The following is a 14,803-nucleotide window of genomic DNA, read 5'->3' as shown; positions in this document are numbered from 1 at the left end:
CTGGGGCTCATATCTGGGTCTATGGCACATTGTTGTAGATACATAGCACGATTTTACTGTCTTTATGGGCATGTTTTCCTCACGAAACTTAGACGAACTGCCACATCTCCCTCTTGATTTACGCAGTTCCTAGTTCGTTGCAACAGGGATTAAGTCAAACCATAAGCCCACATGTGTTTTCCTTAAAGTATAGGCTGTGCTGTTTTCAACAGTCATCTTTATATTCGTAAATGTTGTTTCTCCGCTCATATTTTTTACCGAACGCGCTTGGAGAAAGCACAAGCGATCCCTTCGCAGAGGCAGGACAAGGAGAGCTCTTTAGGGTGAGTCTAAACGGTTCTCATGTATACTTTAAGTAAGACCGTTCACTCTGGCTCTCCAACTGTTCTCACACTTCTGTTGTTACCCGTGCGCAAGACAGAAGATAGAATGGCAGAAGCTGCTCCAGCCCCCGCTGCTGCCCCTGCAAAGGCCCCCAAGAAGAAAGCAGCACCCCGACCCAAGAGTACTGGACCGAGTGTTGGAGAACTCATCGTCAAAGCTATTTCTGCATCTAATGAGAAGAAAGGAGTTTCTTTGAGTGCGCTGAAGAAGGCTTTGGCGGCTGGTGGTTACGACGTGGAGAAGAACAACGCTCGTGTGAAGGTGGCCATCAAGAGTCTTGTTACTAAGGAAACGCTGGTTCAGATTAAAGGAACTGGCGCCTCCGGCTCCTTCAAGCTGAACAAGAAACAGGCAGAGGAGAAGAAGCCCGTTAAGAAGGTAGCACCTAAAGCCAAGAAGCCAGCAGCTAAGAAACCGGTTGCAGCAAAGAAGGCAGTGGCTAAGAAGCCGGTGGCCGCAAAGAAGTCTCCGAAGAAGGCGAAGAAACCCGCCACACCTAAGAAGGCAACAAAGAGTCCCAAGAAGGCCAAAAAGCCCGTAACACCTAAGAAGGCAGCAAAAAGCCCCAAGAAAGTCAAGGCAGCCAAGCCTAAGGCAGCAACGCCTAAAGCTGCTAAACCCAAGGCGGCAACCCCTAAAGCTGCTAAACCTAAAAGGGCTGCTTCTAAGAAGAAGTAAATGTTGAGCGTCCTGCCCTGTTAATGTTGTCACGTTAAACGAAAAGGCTCTTTTAAGAGCCACACAAAAGAATCATTTGAATGCATCTGTTCCGACAATAGCATTGGTAATGGGTAATTTATGCTTGAAGCTCATGCTACGTTTGCAATATATTTTCAGTTAAAGATGTTGGTCTATCAAGGTTTTAAATCACCGCCCAGCAATTTAGTTATATGTTATGCTAGCAATGAACACACACGGTATGACAGTAGTTATTCACCTGCTTGAGGGCCCAGAAGGGAAGTTAATATAAAGTTTAAGTTTAGCCAGAGTGACTGATAATAAATAAACGGTATGGAAATAAATCACACTAAAATAGGCTATTCAATTCTATTTGGTATATTCTACACATCTAATGTTAACCCAAAATAATAGAAATAGGCTTGCAGCATTCTGCTCCTCATTGTTTTAATCAAAAACGATACAAAGTAGTTACAGACCGGTTTGTAGCACCCACCCACTTCAGTTTGTTCCATTTTCATATGTTCGCTATACATGGAGATTATTGGACCTCCTGTTTAATTGTTTATTGTGACTGTTAAACTAAAATATATGGAAACCAAGCTGCCACCTAACTGAAATGTGCCGTTTTAACTATTTCATGCTTTAAAATATTCAGTACATTTTGAAATTCACGCGCTTAAAGGAAGAATGAAATCCAGCAGGCGCCAAATTGAAATGACTTTGGCACAGACCTATACGTTGATTGGCTCTAAGAATTCTAGCCCCAACCACTGAGGTCATGAGCAACACTGAGCTGGAGGAGTATAAAGCCACACCCTTCTATGTCTCTCTACACTTCAGTCTTTAGAAGACACTACTGAAACTCCAAAATGAGCGGCAGAGGTAAAACCGGAGGAAAGGCCAGGGCTAAGGCCAAGACTCGCTCATCCAGGGCCGGACTCCAGTTCCCCGTGGGTCGTGTTCACAGGCTGCTCCGCAAGGGCAATTATGCCCATCGTGTTGGAGCTGGTGCTCCGGTCTACATGGCCGCCGTTCTCGAGTATCTTACTGCTGAGATCCTCGAGTTGGCCGGCAACGCTGCCCGTGACAACAAGAAGAGTCGTATCATTCCCCGCCATCTGCAGCTGGCGGTGCGCAACGACGAGGAGTTGAACAAGCTGCTCGGCGGAGTGACCATCGCTCAGGGTGGTGTGCTGCCCAACATCCAGGCTGTGCTTCTGCCCAAGAAAACTGAGAAATCCAAGTAAATCTCTCCCCTAAAATATCAGAAAGGCTCTTTTAAGAGCCACCCAATTACTTTTTGAAAGTTTATTCCAAGTTGTTGAGATGGCCACTACCCTCCTTCACATGTCATTCAGTGGTCAAATTACTCGGCGCGCTCATGTTTTGAGTGTGGTCGGTTAAAACCGACCCTCTTTGTTTACAATGAAATTATTATGATCAAATCAAAACACTAGGAGTAGCTATGGCCCGTTGTTTTACTGGGCATGCAGTCACTATCAGTACAATTATGTATATAGTAAGACTGCGGGAATATTATAGTAGTGTACATGGTAAGGCTGCTGGATCTTTCGCCATTGTTCTACAGACCAACCATAGGTTAATTGTTCATGGGTTCATTGTGTGCCGTCTTTCAAACGCATGATTCCAATCCATTTAATGATAGTATTGACATGTCCTGCTTACGAAAATATATTTTGAAGGCGTAAAATAAAGTATTGTGTGTATTTGCGGTTATTTGTACATGTATACAGACTAATGGCATATTTTAGTGTATTTCTTGTTTTAGGCAATTCTATACCAGGAGGGTGGGCTTTGTATTTTTGAATTTCTGACGCCACTCTGAAGCACTTACTATGTCCAATCAGCGGAGACAGGGGGCAGGCTGGGATTTTAGGCCTTTTAAAAAACCCGCTTCCCGCTTTGTGCTACACTTCAAACCGAAGAACACTTAACCATGGCAAGAACAAAGCAAACTGCTCGCAAATCCACCGGAGGGAAAGCTCCGAGGAAGCAGCTCGCCACCAAGGCTGCGCGTAAAAGCGCACCAGCTACCGGTGGCGTGAAGAAGCCACATCGTTATAGGCCCGGTACCGTGGCTCTGAGAGAGATCCGTCGGTACCAGAAGTCCACTGAGCTGCTGATCCGCAAGCTGCCCTTCCAGCGTCTGGTCAGAGAAATCGCTCAGGACTTCAAGACCGACCTGCGCTTCCAGAGCTCTGCCGTCATGGCTCTTCAGGAGGCCAGCGAGGCTTACCTGGTCGGTCTGTTCGAGGACACCAACCTGTGCGCCATCCACGCCAAGAGAGTCACCATCATGCCCAAGGACATCCAGCTGGCTCGTCGCATCCGTGGGGAGCGTGCTTAAGTTCATCTTTCCCTCTAGAAATCAAAAGGCTCTTTTAAGAGCCGCCAAACTGTCGATCAAAGCTCTATTTCGTTTTTCCTTATATGTTAAATTGTATAGGGTGAAATACACGACGTTCATTTTGTTCTGCACTAGATTCTAGTTATATTCCGTAACCTTTCAAAACAGTTATTTTAATGACTATTGAGCAACATTTTCTGTAACTAGCTGTGAAAGGGAACATATGCATGCAATCACACTCGCCAGGTCTTGAATATAAAACATTGCATCCATGGGGAACATTCTTAAGTTCATTTTACAATACAAGCGTATTTATCGTTTCATCACCACACTTTCAATCTGTACATATAACACTCCACTAATCCTAGTGCAACATTCATCTATTATCATTTCAAGGTGTGTCGAAGCAACACTTCCACTGTGAGTTAGACCTGTGCGTGTTTTTATTTAGTTTTGGGGATTATACACCACTTTAATGAATTGACCACCAGACCAATGTAGTTAAATGCTCTGAGACTATCCTGGAGAGGCTTTTGACATGACATTTCCAACTGTATCACCACAACACAGTTTAGCGCGATTTATGTCATTAACATGCCTTGTGTGCGCACGAATCATGGCCATTTTATAAATGTATCCTTGCAAACATTATAGAGAATTTAGCACTTTAAATGAATATAAATAATAATAAAAAACACCACCAGTTAGCGCAGCTTGGGTCGCCGTTCAAATTAATCTCAGGTATGTCATGAACAGGCGTTATTTGTGGACACGGAACCATGGCCGTTTTAAAAACACATCCTTTTTTTGTAAGGGAAATAATGTATAGAGATTAAGCAATGTACATTAGTCGATTTAAAAAATAAAAAAAAAGCACTGGAATGACTTTTCAAAGAAGAGGTGAGTGGCTCTTAAAAGAGCCTTTGAGTTGGAGTGTGTTAAGATAAAGTTCTACTTGGAGCTGGTGTATTTGGTGACGGCCTTGGTTCCCTCAGACACAGCGTGCTTGGCCAGCTCGCCGGGCAGAAGAAGACGCACTGCGGTCTGGATCTCTCTGGAGGTGATGGTGGACCTCTTGTTGTAGTGGGCCAGGCGGGAAGACTCCCCAGCAATGCGCTCGAAGATGTCATTCACGAAAGAGTTCATGATGCCCATCGCCTTAGAGGAGATACCGGTATCGGGGTGGACCTGCTTCAGCACTTTGTACACGTAGATGGCATAACTCTCCTTCCTGGTCTTTCTGCGCTTCTTGCCTCCTTTTCCTGGAGCTTTCGTCACTGCTTTCTTGGATCCCTTCTTGGGTGCTGGCTTTGCTGGCTCAACCATGATGTATCTCTGTCTATCTCAAATAGAATATAAATGCCTTAGTGAGGATGCCACTTATATATACAAAGTTCTATGCAAATGACCAACTGCGTCACTTCAGACTCCCGTGACCAGAATTCTCTGTTATTTCCCTCCAATACCAAGCGCCCGGGCACGGTTGGTCAATTGGTAGCGAAGGGGACGGTCAATGAAACAACTCCAGCCCCACCCACAGATCAGCAGCTACCCGACCCCCCCCCCCTCCTTTTGTCTCATTCCCCGCACTTTTCGTAGAAATGGAGAAAATCGTACGAAATAGATATATGCAAAAACTACAGATATACATATATAAACTAGCCTTAGATTGCGTAATCCATTACTTGTTTTTTGTTGAGTTTCTGCCATTTTTACGCCTATATATATGTGAGTTGTGGCGAACACTAATTTCACGGTGGCAACATTGGTGTCATTCTTTCGCGCCTTCATGGCGTCGCACCGTACGCATCTGGGCGAGGTGAGGTTACTTTTGAGGGGGTTCTTGCTTTTGTATCACACCATTAAATGGATGATAGCTTACGCACAGAAATGAGTGACCTAATCTAATCACTAGGACACGACTGTTATTTATATAACATGGAATGCTGTGGTAAATATTCTGATAATGAACTTAGCATCTCTGTGTACCAAGGAACTTATGAAATGTATTGACTGATGTTGAGTTATTATAATCCTATATCACGCGCAATACGTATCTATCTCGGGTTGGTGTCATGTTGGGATACAGCCTTTGTATAGCATTTGGGTGGCTCTTAAAAGAGCCTTTGGGTTCAGTTTGAATGTGTGATCAAATCTTTAACCGCCGAAGCCGTACAGAGTGCGGCCTTGACGCTTCAGAGCATAGACCACATCCATGGCGGTCACGGTCTTTCTCTTGGCGTGCTCGGTGTAGGTGACGGCATCACGGATCACATTCTCCAGGAACACCTTCAGCACACCACGAGTCTCCTCGTAGATGAGGCCGGAGATTCGCTTCACACCACCACGGCGAGCCAGACGACGGATTGCAGGCTTTGTGATTCCCTGGATGTTATCACGGAGAACCTTGCGATGTCGCTTAGCGCCTCCCTTACCGAGTCCCTTGCCTCCTTTTCCTCTGCCGGACATGATTTTAAGTCTTCTGCTCTGTTACAGTCAAAAGAAATATACAAACTTCTCTTTGGTGAGCGGTATTATTCTTAATGAGAGGACGTTGGTGAAGACTACTAAACACTCCCCTTTGCTTGTCCCTCCTTTTCTGAATGGAGAATACGCACAAATGTAGGGTAAAGTACGTCAGAAATACACGCCCTCTCGTAAGCAGCCCCCCCCCCCCCATCTAAAATTCAAATCTCGCATACGCACTCGGGCCGATGAGGGTCCAGTCTGGTCAGTGGGGGACCAGTTTTTTTTTATCTGTTGGCTTGCCTATCACAATACTGTAGATACAACTTTTGAGTGTGGCAAATGTTTCATGTGTGATCAGTGGTACAATGGTTAGTGTTGTTGAATAACAAGTAGCTGACCTGAGTTTCAATTCCTGGGCAATGCAGGACGCTCTTTGGATAAAGGTGTTAGTTATAGTTGCATTTTTTGATCACTTTGTCTCATTGATAGCCCATGACTGACATATACAGCAGTAACAGTGGGATAATGTGTTCATTGACAACTACATCTATATTTTTCCTTCATACACGCACATTTCAAAGCAAATGCTCTACTGCACCACTTTGCATAGTTGGTAACAAGGCTGCAAACAAACAAAACACAGCAGAAAACTGAATTAAGTTTCAGCAAAAATCTGAATTATTTTATTTTATAAAATAAATGTATTCATAATAAATATATTTCAGGTCTATAATTTAATTTCCCAGTCATAATACAGCATCTTTCAATCTATAGTGATCTAAAATGAATAGTTTACTGATATGCTGATCATTGATAATGACCTGTCTGTTTTTATTCCTCGGAGCGCCTTCCATGACACACCAGTATGCTCAATTGCGTCACACAGTTGCTCAAATACATCCTTAGCTGTGGTACGGCCTCACATTGTTTTAAAGTAATTCCTCTGTCACTTCAAACTGGTTGTTAGACACAGAAGTATATCAAGTGGTCACTTCCTTGCAATTCCAAAACACTGACTGTCAAATTACCACACCTATGAGCCTGTCAAATAAACACAGCCGTCAAGTGCGCAAACACATGATTGCTTACAGTTTTTCATGATTGCTAAAACACATTTCTTGAAACGGTCACCCATTTTCTCGAAACTGTAAACACAAAATCTCATCTTCAAGCACTATTTACAAAACCTCTGAATCCTCTTGCAAAATGAAACTTTCGCCTCAAAACAGTTTTATCTGTGCTCAAAATCAAACACTGCTCTTAAATTGTAAACAAAGTGATCAAAATGATATACACTTTCAAGCAGTCAGTAAACAATACACCAAAGAATAGAAAACACATTGTTCAAAACATATAGTTCTCAAGGAGAAGTACATTTTAAATCTCAAAACTGATTTCATTGTCTTTTGATGACTGAAAACATGTTCTCTCATAGTAGCTAAAAATGTATCAGAAATTACTACTCTGCTTTGCTCTAATTTTTGTTGGTTCTTTCTCCTCCTTGTACGCCTATAGTACTGTACCCTGCATCTCACTACTCACACTCACTCTTGTTCTTTGTTGATATGAACCTGCAACCAGTCAAAATCTATTGAGCAGTCAGTACTGTTACTGTAACAAATAGAAAGCACAATGTTCAGGGCCATACAACTTGTTTATTGTACATTATACAGCCTACAATGCACTGTAGGCCTACTACAGTATACACTACTACAGTAAAAGGGACAAAAATCAAAGGAGCCAACATGTCATCAATGTGCTTCTTCTTGTCTTTGGGCTGGGTCAGGCCAGAGCACTTTGTCGACATCACAAGCAATATTTTCTCTCCTGAGGCAACGGGGGAAGAAGCCTCTAATTTCATCAGATATTTCCACTCTTTGTCTTCCTCTTCCTCTTTGTCCTCCTCTTCCTCTTTCTTGCCCTCTTCCTCCTCTTCGCCCACCTCGCATACGCACTCGTCCTCGTCCTCTCACATTGTTTTCTTCTATCCATTCTCAGACTTTCTCCTTCCCTCCTTCAACAAGCTGTTTTCTCTCTGAACTGGCTTATATTGGTTGTGTCACATCATTTGATACAAGTGAAATCAATTTTGAGTGGTTGTGTTTAATCAATGACATGTTTTCTCTATTTGTATTTGATTGTTGCCACTTGTGTTTACCAGTATGGATGACATGTGCATTAGAGTGCAGAATGTGTTTTGAGTTTTGCTGAAAAGTCTAAGTGAGATCTGCAAATTGTGTTTTACTATGTGAAATAGTTTAAGGTATTGACAACAGACTCCACAATTAGCTACATGAGTTCAGGCAACTGAGAACTTTGTTCAGCCAATGGGTTTTAGTGTTTTAGCAATTGGGAAAAACTGTAATTGTAGACACACCAAACAGGTTTACAGTTTTTCTCGATTGCTTAAACACAATTTTGACTGCTTTGTTTTGTTTTTCATTTTACTCACACAATTAGCACAACCACACACCCAATGAGCAAAACACCTCAGATCCATTGCAAAATGAAACACTCTTGTAAAAACTATACACTAATTTAACAAAACCATATTTTGTTACCATATGAAACACACACGTTGCATATGACGGAATTCTGTTTGTACCACTTACACACTGCTGTTATAAACCTAAAACACTTTTAGCAATTCTACTTCTCAGTGATTAGAGTAGTGTAAGTGAAGTACACAGAGAAAGCACAAAGTGTGGTAATTTGACTTGCAGTGCTTTGGAATTGCAAGGAAGTGACATCTTGATATACGTCTGTGTCTAAAGCATAAAAGTGTGTTTAGTGTTTTGCAAATCACTTGTGTGTATTGTTTCGCAAAAAGTGTGATGTTGACATGTGCTTATAGTGGTGCAAATCTGAGCCGTTGTTTTGCTCCTTGAGTGAAGGTTTTGATAATTGTGTAATACTTTTGATTTTAGTGTTTATCCAGTCGTAAAAAACTGTAAGCACTATAGAAATGCAGCAGATGAGTTCATCTGTCTTCAACCAAAATGGTAGGAGTCAGAAGAAGAAGAGAGTGAGGGGGGAATCCACAGAGGAGGAGAAGGAGGAAGAGGCCGAGGCCGAGGTGGAGGTAGAGGAAGAGGAAGAGGAAGACCTGAAGCAGGAGGAAAACGTGCTCAAAGAAGAAGACCAAATTTATCAAATAAACTTGAAAGGAGGACGATGGGCCCATATTCACACAAGAACAAGAGAGAGAGATCATAAACATGGTTTTGGCCAATAATGCTATCAGGCTCAGAGAAATTCAAGCCAACATTATCTGTGACCATGCCATTTTCAATAATGTCCATCAGGTCTCTCAGTCAACACTGGCACACATCCTAAAAAGACATCAGGTTAAAATGAAACAACTTTATTTGTACTGTATTTTCAGTCTTTTTTTGATGGAATTGTAACCCGTACTGGATACATAATTTTATGTTTGTCTGATATTTGCTGAGCTTACAGTGTTATGCACACTACTGTAGTAGCATGAAAACTGGGACATGTTTTGCTGTGATTCTCCATGATCTCTCGATCTTGTTCTTGCGTGAATATGGGACCCCGTCCTCCTTTCAAGTTTATTTGATAAATTTGGTCTTCTTCTTCTTTGAGCACGCTTCGGGTCTTCCTCTTCCTCTACATCCACCTCGACCTCAGCCTCTGGCATGGCATCCGCCTCTTCCTCTTCCTCCTTCTCCTCCTCTGTGGATTCCCCCTCTCACCCTTACTCTTTTTCTTCTGACTCCTTCCATTTAGTTTGAAGACAGATGAACTCATCTGCTGCATTTCTATAGTGCTTAAACCTGTTTGGTGTGTCTAGAATTAAGCAATCATGTGTTTGCGCATTTGATGGCTGTGTTTATTTGACAGGCTCATAAGTGTGGTAATTTGACAGTCAGTGTTTTGGAATTGCAAGGAAGTGACCTCTTGATATACTTCTGTGTCTAAAGCATTCAAGTGTGTTTAGTGTTTTGCAAATCACTTGTGTGTATTGTTTTGCAAAAAGTGTGATGTTGACATATGCTTACAGTGGTGCAAATCTGAGCCGTTGTTTTGCTCCTTGAGTAAAGGTTTTGATAATTGTGTAATACTTTTGATTTTAGTGTTTATCCAATCGTAAAAAACTGTAAGCAATCGAGAAAAACTGTAATTGTAGACACAACAAACAGGTTTACAGTTTTTTACGATTGGATAAACACTAAAATCAAAAGTGTTACACAATTATCAAAACCTTGCAAATCACTTTTGTGTTTTGTTTCTCAAAAGGTGTGATGTTGACATGTGCTTTTAGTGGTGCAAATCTGAGCCGTTATTTTGCTCCTTGATTGGGGTTTTTGATAATTGTGTAATACTTTTGATTTGATTGTTTATCCAATCGTAAAAAACTGTAAACAATCGCGAAAAACTGCAATATGTTCGCTGTACATGGAGATTCTGGGACCTCCTGTTTGCTTGTCTATTGTGACTGTTAAACTGACATATCTGGAAACCAAGCTGCCACCTAACTGAAATGTGCCGTTTTAACTATTTCATGCGTTAAAATATTCAGTACATTTTGAAGTTCACGCGCTTAAAGGAAAAATGAAATCCAGCAGGCGCCAAATTGAAATGACTTTGGCACAGACCTATACGTTGATTGGCTCTAAGCATTCTAGCCCCAACCACTGAGGTCATGAGCATTACTGAGCTGAAAGAGTATAAAGCCACACCCTTCTGTGTCTCTCTACACTTCAGTCTTTAGTAGAATCTATTGAAACTCGAAAATGAGCGGCAGAGGCAAAACCGGAGGAAAGGCGAGGGCTAAGGCCAAGACTCGCTCATCCAGGGCTGGACTCCAGTTCCCCGTGGGTCGTGTTCACAGGCTGCTCCGCAAGGGTAATTACGCTCATCGTGTTGGAGCTGGAGCTCCGGTCTACATGGCTGCCGTGCTCGAGTATCTGACTGCTGAGATCCTTGAGTTGGCCGGCAACGCTGCCCGTGACAACAAGAAGAGTCGTATCATTCCCCGCCATCTGCAGCTGGCTGTGCGTAATGACGAGGAGTTGAACAAGCTGCTCGGCGGAGTGACCATCGCTCAGGGTGGTGTGCTGCCTAACATCCAGGCTGTGCTTCTGCCCAAGAAGACCGAGAAATCCAAGTAAATCTGTCCCTCATAATATCAAACAAGGGCTCTTTTAAGAGCCACCCAAATACTTTTTAAAAGTACATTTCAAGTTGTTGAGATGGCCACTCTCCCCCCCTTCACATATCATTCAGTGGTCAAATTACTTGGCGCGCTCATATGTTTAGAGTGTGGACGGTATAAACCGACCCTCTTAGTTTGCAATAAAATTACAATGATCAAATCAAAAACACTAGGAGTAGCTATGGTCCGTTATTTTACTGGGCATGCAGTCACTATCAGTACAGTTATGTATATAGTAAGACTGAGGGAACGTTCATTATAGTGGTGTACATAGTAAGGCTGCGGGATCCTGCGCCATTGTTCTACAGACCAACCATAGGTTAATTGTGTGCCGTACCCATAACGTGATGGTGTGCGGTCTTTCAAACGCAATATTCCAATACTAATACCATTTAATGATAGTATGGACATGTCCTGCTTACGAAAACATATTTTGAAGGCGTAAAATAAAGTATTGTGTGTATTTGCTGGCCAATATATGTGTCTATATCCCCCAGGCCGTAAGGCTTCTGAATCAGCAACATTGACCCACTGAACAGTCGTCATCAAAATGTACTTTCTGCTCCCCCACTCATGCAACTACACTTACTACATATATTTGCACACATCTTTAATTTAATACTCCTCACTTCTTCACCCTTTAAACTGCTGCTAGCCCTTGTATTTTAAAATAGCTGTTACTTGTTAATGTTATATGTTACAGTGTTATGTTATTTATTTTGTTATCTGTATGCCGTCTACTGCGTAGATGTTGCCGGCCAAGTCTTAAGAATTTCGCTGCGCTGAAGCAATTTGATGCATGCGACAATAAACACTTTGACTTTGACTTGACTATTCGTGTTTATTTCTACATGTATACTGACTAATGGCATATGTTAGTGTATTTCTTTCTTTTTTTTGTGGAAAATGACAAAGGCAATTCTATACCAGGGGGGTGGGCTTTGAATTTTTTTGAATTTCTGGCGCCACTCTGAAGCACTTACGATGTCCAATCAGCGGAGACAGGGGGCAGGCTGGGATTGTAGGCCTTTAAAAAACCCGCTTCCCGCTTTGTGCTACACTTCAAACCGAAGAAGGCTTAACCATGGCAAGAACAAAGCAAACTGCTCGCAAATCCACCGGAGGGAAAGCTCCGAGGAAGCAGCTCGCCACCAAGGCTGCGCGTAAAAGCGCACCAGCTACCGGTGGCGTGAAGAAGCCCCATCGTTACAGGCCCGGTACCGTGGCTCTGAGAGAGATCCGTCGTTACCAGAAGTCCACTGAGCTGCTGATCCGCAAGCTGCCCTTCCAGCGTCTGGTGAGAGAGATCGCTCAGGACTTCAAGACCGACCTGCGCTTCCAGAGCTCTGCCGTCATGGCTCTTCAGGAGGCCAGCGAGGCTTACCTGGTCGGTCTGTTCGAGGACACCAACCTGTGCGCCATCCACGCCAAGAGAGTCACCATCATGCCCAAGGACATCCAGTTGGCCCGTCGCATCCGTGGGGAGCGTGCTTAAGTTCATTCTTCATCCCAGAAATCAAAAGGCTCTTTTAAGAGCCACCAAAATGTCGATGAAAACTCTATTCCGTTTTTCTGTTAAGATGTAAATTGTAAATACACGATGCTCATTTATTTCGGCACCAAATTCTAGAATTACATGATTACATACAGATTCCATGACCTTTCCAAACTGGTTGTTTTATGAATATCGAGCAACGTTTGCTGTAACTAGTTGTAAACAGTCAATATGTAATTACATTCGCCAGGTCTTGAATATAAAACATTGCATTCATGCGAACGTGCTTTTACGAATTTCAAGCATATCCTATCATAAGCACGCTTTAAATCTGTTTGCATGTAGAACACTCCACAAATACTAATGCAACATTTATCAATCAGCAACATTAATTTCATCATGATACTTGATGTGCATGCTCAACGTTTAGTTTAATGTGGTACCGAAGCACTATCCAGGAGTTAAGCCTCTGCGTGTTTATATTTAGTTTTGAGGATTATACACCACAATATAATGAATTGACCACCCGCCCAGGCTACATGATATGCAGTTAAATGATCTCAGAGACCATCCTGGAAAGAAAAGCTTTTGACCTGTCCAACTGTACCTACACAACACCAGTTAGTTGACACTCTGATATTCTTCTGAATGGAGAGTGCGTTACAAATAAAATATTATTATTATTGTGTGTAGGCCATGTCATGTACGAACGCAGAACCATGGCCTTATTAAAAACATATAGTTTTCTTGTAAGGAACTAAGCAGTTTACATAGAGATTTGAACAAAGCATGGGAATGACTTTTCAAAGAAAACGTGCTTAAATGTATCAACAAGCTCGTTTTAAATATGTTTACATGTAGAACACTCCAGAAATTCTAATGCGACATTGTCAAGCATGATTCTTTGACGTACGTGCTCAACATTCATTCCACTATAATCAATTGACCACTGGCCCAAGCTACGTGCTTTGCAGTTAAATGGTCTGAGACCATCCTGAAAAGAGGAGTTGAAATTCCAACTGGATCACCACAACACCAGTTTGGCGACCCAAGCTGCGCTTTCACATTCAACTCAGATATGAACATTCCTCATGTTTACACTCGGAACCATGGCCGTTTTAAAAACATAATTTTCTTGTATTATTAAAGTGTAGACAATTAAGCAGCTTACATTAATCGAGATTTTAAAACAGCATTGGAATGACTTTTCGAAGAAAATGTGGGTGGCTCTTAAAAGAGCCTTTGAGTTGGAGTGTGTTAAGATAACGCTCTACTTGGAGCTGGTGTATTTGGTGACGGCCTTGGTTCCCTCAGACACAGCGTGCTTGGCCAGCTCACCGGGCAGAAGCAGACGCACTGCGGTCTGGATCTCCCTGGAGGTGATGGTGGAACGCTTGTTGTAGTGAGCCAGGCGGGCAGACTCCCCAGCGATGCGCTCGAAGATGTCATTCACGAAAGAGTTCATGATGCCCATCGCCTTGGAGGAGATACCGGTATCGGGGTGGACCTGCTTCAGGACCTTGTACACGTAGATGGCATAGCTCTCCTTCCTGGTCTTTCTGCGCTTCTTGCCTCCTTTCCCTGCAGCCTTTGTCACTGCCTTCTTGGATCCCTTCTTGGGTGCTGGCTTAGCTGGTTCTGGCATGTTGTATCTCTGTCTATCTCGAACAGAATATAACTGTCTTAGTGAGGTTGCCAGCTATATATTCAAAGTTATATGCAAATGACTGACTGCGTCACTTCAGACACCCACGATCCGAATAGGCAGCCATTTCCCTCCAACACCAAACACTCAGGCACAGTTGGTCACAGTTGGTCACTTTTCGTAGAAATATATATATATATTTTCCATTTCTACGTACGCGTTATATATATATAAACTAAGCTTAGTTTGCGTAATCAATTACTTGTTTTTTCTTCTGTTTTTGTTGGAGAGATTCTGCCATTTTTACGCCAATATAAATGTCAGTTGTGGTATAAGCCCAATGTAATATTAACAGATCAGCAGGTTCCTCATCTACCCGCACTTTTTGGCGAAAGGAAGAAAGAGATAGATATATGTAAATATTACCACTGGCTTTGGATTAAAATAATCGATCACTTCATTTCTCGTTTTTGTTGGAGAGATTCTGGAATTGTTACGCAAATGTGAGTGTGAGTTGTAGCATAAACTCAATGTAATATGAACCAAGTTTCCAAGTTTCCTTCTGTCCAAAGCGAACCTCAA

At 42.5% G+C, this 14,803-nt stretch overlaps 7 protein-coding genes across 7 annotated transcripts; 4 read left to right on the top strand and 3 right to left on the bottom strand.

Annotated features, from left to right (window-relative positions):
• Positions 1-380: 380 nt before the first annotated feature.
• Positions 381-1,297, top strand: LOC105899863 (histone H1-like). The gene has a single exon (XM_012827085.3). It carries the CDS (start codon positions 430-432, stop codon positions 1,060-1,062), a length of 633 nt encoding a protein of 210 aa, XP_012682539.2. The 5' UTR covers positions 381-429; the 3' UTR covers positions 1,063-1,297.
• Positions 1,298-1,890: 593 nt separating this feature from the next.
• Positions 1,891-2,332, top strand: LOC105896833 (histone H2A-like). The gene has a single exon (XM_012823631.2). The coding sequence runs from the start codon at positions 1,935-1,937 to the stop codon at positions 2,310-2,312; it is 378 nt and encodes a 125-aa protein (XP_012679085.1). The 5' UTR covers positions 1,891-1,934; the 3' UTR covers positions 2,313-2,332.
• Positions 2,333-2,992: 660 nt separating this feature from the next.
• Positions 2,993-3,443, top strand: LOC105899864 (histone H3). The gene has a single exon (XM_012827086.2). It carries the CDS (start codon positions 3,023-3,025, stop codon positions 3,431-3,433), a length of 411 nt encoding a protein of 136 aa, XP_012682540.1. The 5' UTR covers positions 2,993-3,022; the 3' UTR covers positions 3,434-3,443.
• Positions 3,444-4,337: 894 nt separating this feature from the next.
• LOC105893410 (histone H2B 1/2-like) lies at positions 4,338-4,774 on the bottom strand. Its single transcript, XM_012819829.3, has one exon. It carries the CDS (start codon positions 4,757-4,759, stop codon positions 4,385-4,387), a length of 375 nt encoding a protein of 124 aa, XP_012675283.1. The 5' UTR covers positions 4,760-4,774; the 3' UTR covers positions 4,338-4,384.
• Positions 4,775-5,410: 636 nt separating this feature from the next.
• Positions 5,411-5,937, bottom strand: LOC105913008 (histone H4). Its single transcript, XM_031562481.2, has one exon. The coding sequence runs from the start codon at positions 5,900-5,902 to the stop codon at positions 5,591-5,593; it is 312 nt and encodes a 103-aa protein (XP_031418341.1). The 5' UTR covers positions 5,903-5,937; the 3' UTR covers positions 5,411-5,590.
• A 4,677-nt stretch (positions 5,938-10,614) lies between these two features.
• On the top strand, positions 10,615-11,079 carry LOC105908382 (histone H2A-like). Its single transcript, XM_012836886.3, has one exon. The coding sequence runs from the start codon at positions 10,660-10,662 to the stop codon at positions 11,035-11,037; it is 378 nt and encodes a 125-aa protein (XP_012692340.1). The 5' UTR covers positions 10,615-10,659; the 3' UTR covers positions 11,038-11,079.
• Positions 11,080-13,799: 2,720 nt separating this feature from the next.
• On the bottom strand, positions 13,800-14,263 carry LOC105909352 (histone H2B 1/2-like). Its single transcript, XM_012837975.3, has one exon. It carries the CDS (start codon positions 14,219-14,221, stop codon positions 13,847-13,849), a length of 375 nt encoding a protein of 124 aa, XP_012693429.2. The 5' UTR covers positions 14,222-14,263; the 3' UTR covers positions 13,800-13,846.
• Between the last annotated feature and the right edge of the window lie 540 nt (positions 14,264-14,803).

Source organism: Clupea harengus, chromosome 24 (assembly GCF_900700415.2).
Source record: "Clupea harengus chromosome 24, Ch_v2.0.2, whole genome shotgun sequence".
Classification (NCBI taxonomy): domain Eukaryota; kingdom Metazoa; phylum Chordata; class Actinopteri; order Clupeiformes; family Clupeidae; genus Clupea; species Clupea harengus.
This window is presented reverse-complemented; position numbering and strand designations above follow the sequence as displayed.